This window comes from Equus asinus, chromosome 20 (genome assembly GCF_041296235.1).
Source record: "Equus asinus isolate D_3611 breed Donkey chromosome 20, EquAss-T2T_v2, whole genome shotgun sequence".
Classification (NCBI taxonomy): Eukaryota; Metazoa; Chordata; class Mammalia; order Perissodactyla; family Equidae; genus Equus; species Equus asinus.
The window spans coordinates 42,851,920-42,854,648 of record NC_091809.1 but is presented as its reverse complement, the minus strand read 5'-3'; the positions used below and the strand labels follow the sequence as shown (position 1 = coordinate 42,854,648).

Genomic DNA, 2,729 nt, shown 5'->3' with positions numbered 1-2,729 from the left:
AAGGTTAACCCAGAGCCTCACTCTTAGTCTCCTTTCAGCTTCTGAGCTGCCCGGTGCCCTGGGTTCTGACTGTGGGGCAGGGGGTATGGAAAGAAGCGGAGAAGAGGGACACTGGAGTGGCTTAAATTAAAAGCTCTAAAAATGCCTTTTTCATTTTCTTCTCCCCCCGCCACCCCCACAGTTTTAGCTCTACTTACTCCAATAACTGAGTTCATGAAAGACTAGTTTTCAGTTCTCTTTTTTTAGCATCCACAGCTTTTCCTGTAAAGGGAAGGAAAGGATTGACTTATTTACAACACAATCACAATCTGATTCTTCACTTTAAGCAAATAAAGACGCCTAGTGAAATAATGGATTGTGTTATTTAAAATTGAAAGCTTATGTGAATGAACCACCACTCAGAAACAAGCTTAAGAAAAGTAGAGAAAGAAAATGAAAGCCTTGTGACTAAACAAGGTTAAAATGATGCACGATGCTGAGTGTACAACTTAGTAGAGTGATTATTAACAATATGAAAAATATCTACTTCCAATGTATAAATGAAATACACTCAAAACAACAAACGGTCACTGATATGCTATGCTGCCCTGAAGGTTAATCACAGGGCTTTTTGGGGGGGGGGGGGCAAAACATCTAGGTTTTTCCCCCATGAATTTGCAAAGTTAGTTTTAATTAAATGCCATTTTACTTTGCACTAGCCAGCTTATCTTCTTTTCATTTTCTTGTTTCTCTGCACAATTTGAATCAAAGACAGTGATTTGGAAGCACTATGGGTAAAGTGGGTAGAAAAGCATGCTAAGAATTGGGTCATCTTGTTGAAATAAAGTTCACTTCTGTGTTGTACAACATGAAGAATGGGGAAAATTTGTCCTAATATCTTGCTGTATCTGTCCCAACTCATTCCTTTCGTAGGGCCTCAGCAGGGGAATTATGTAGCAATGCAATTCCTATCCTGGTTAGATAGGAAAGCTCTACAGTACATTTCCAAGAACAGACCCCTCATGGCAGAGGAGCCAAGATTTTACCTTGTAAGAGGAAACACCGTTTCCTTAGGCAGTATAGGCTCTTTATTGAATCTGGCTACAATGCTCCAGTTGCAGGCAAGAGAGTGCCTTCTGCCTCTGGATAAATGGAACTACCAGAAGCTTGTCCTATCCAAGCAGTGCAGAGGACACTCTCAGCTTCTAGAATCCAATAGAAAGGTCTTTCCTGCCCTCCAACAATACCCGGATGGAACACAACAAATTCACCACATTTGAAACTATGTAGAAAAGTTCAGACTCTAACATCCATCCATCCATTCATTCACTCCATTTATTCAGCAGGTTTTTATAAGGCAGTTCCTATATGGACTATGCTTTGCCTAAGTACAGTGTTAGGTAGAAAGAAAAAAGTGGTTCTATTCCGCCCTGTTCTTCCCAATCCTACTATTCATGATTTCAAGTGGCTACTCAAAAATCCTTAACTGAAAATAGCTTACAAGAGGTCACGTATTTAATTCCATCCTCTTCTGTCTTACCTCCATGTAGAATACCATTTGATGCAGGTTTACATGAATAAACATTATTAATTAATGTTAAGTCTCAGCAATGTCCTCCTCTCAAGTTTGATGCTCAGACCACAAAAAAGCTGTGTCTCCTACCTAAAAGTGAGAAAGATCCCCATGCTGATTTTTGTCAAGGATGCCTTTTAGATTTTTTCCCCTAATGTGAACAGCCTTGATAGGACCTGTTTCATTTCTTGGTCAGCAAGAATCTAGTAGCTATGGATGCCTTAGGGAGTCATTCCAACCGAGACTAGAATTTCAAGGGAGAGGGTTGAGTTCCTTCTTCTGGTGCTTCTAATACAGGAACGTATCACCCTCACCATGGCAGACCACAGGGAATGATCAGTGTGAATTGTTAAGTTGTCTTCTCAATGATGTGTTACAAATAATTTCCCTGAAGAAGTAGCAAGTTCCTGACCACAGTATTGTACGCAAATAAACAAGTGCTAGTAATTTTTGTTTTTCACATTGAGAAGACCTCAGAAACATCTCATTTCAATTAATAGACTAGAATCATAGAAAACTTGCCTTACCTTCCGGGTTCTTTGGCTAAGATGTATTGGTAAAATGGTGCATTAAACACATTTTTAATTGGGAAAAGCCTGGTTATCATAGGCAACCCAGATTAGGGGATTTACAGAGTACTATTGGGTTGAGAGAAAAAGGAGACCTAACAAAGAAACATCTTACTTAGCAGCATCAGAGAAGCTATATGATTGATCTGGTGTTTCACCTATCTTGTATCAAGGCATAGGGAGAAAGAATGTGCCTTGCACAAATTAGCCCACAGACCTTTCTAAAAAGGACCAATACGAAACACACAAAAAGGTAAGATCATCTATAAGGAAAGATCCTCTCCTTTCACACCAAGCCATGGAGATTGCTTGGGTTATTGTGGCCTTGGCCTCTTAATTTCCTTTATGCCATTTGAGTGGGAACTCAGGACCCAATGATACCCCCAATTATCCACATTCAGAATGGTAGCATCTGCTATCATCTAAATAATGCTAGGGTTGTAGAGAAAAGGTCGATGAAGACTAGTGAGAAGACACAGGGAGTTCTGCAGCATACTTTGAGATAAGTCTGTTTTGGATCCTCTATGTGATTTCTGTATATTTTATGCAATAGGCAGAACAAGTTTTCAGGGAATACTTTGGACTTTTCCTAAATTTACAGTTATTCC

The 2,729-nt window shown here is 39.6% G+C and overlaps 1 protein-coding gene across 1 annotated transcript; it reads right to left on the bottom strand.

Moving 5' to 3' along the window:
* Positions 1-928: 928 nt before the first annotated feature.
* On the bottom strand, positions 929-1,525 carry BLID (BH3-like motif containing, cell death inducer). The gene is given in 3 exon segments (XM_070491459.1): positions 929-1,080; positions 1,113-1,209; positions 1,520-1,525. Coding segments are annotated over 3 exon segments (255 nt in total).
* Positions 1,526-2,729: the final 1,204 nt, after the last annotated feature.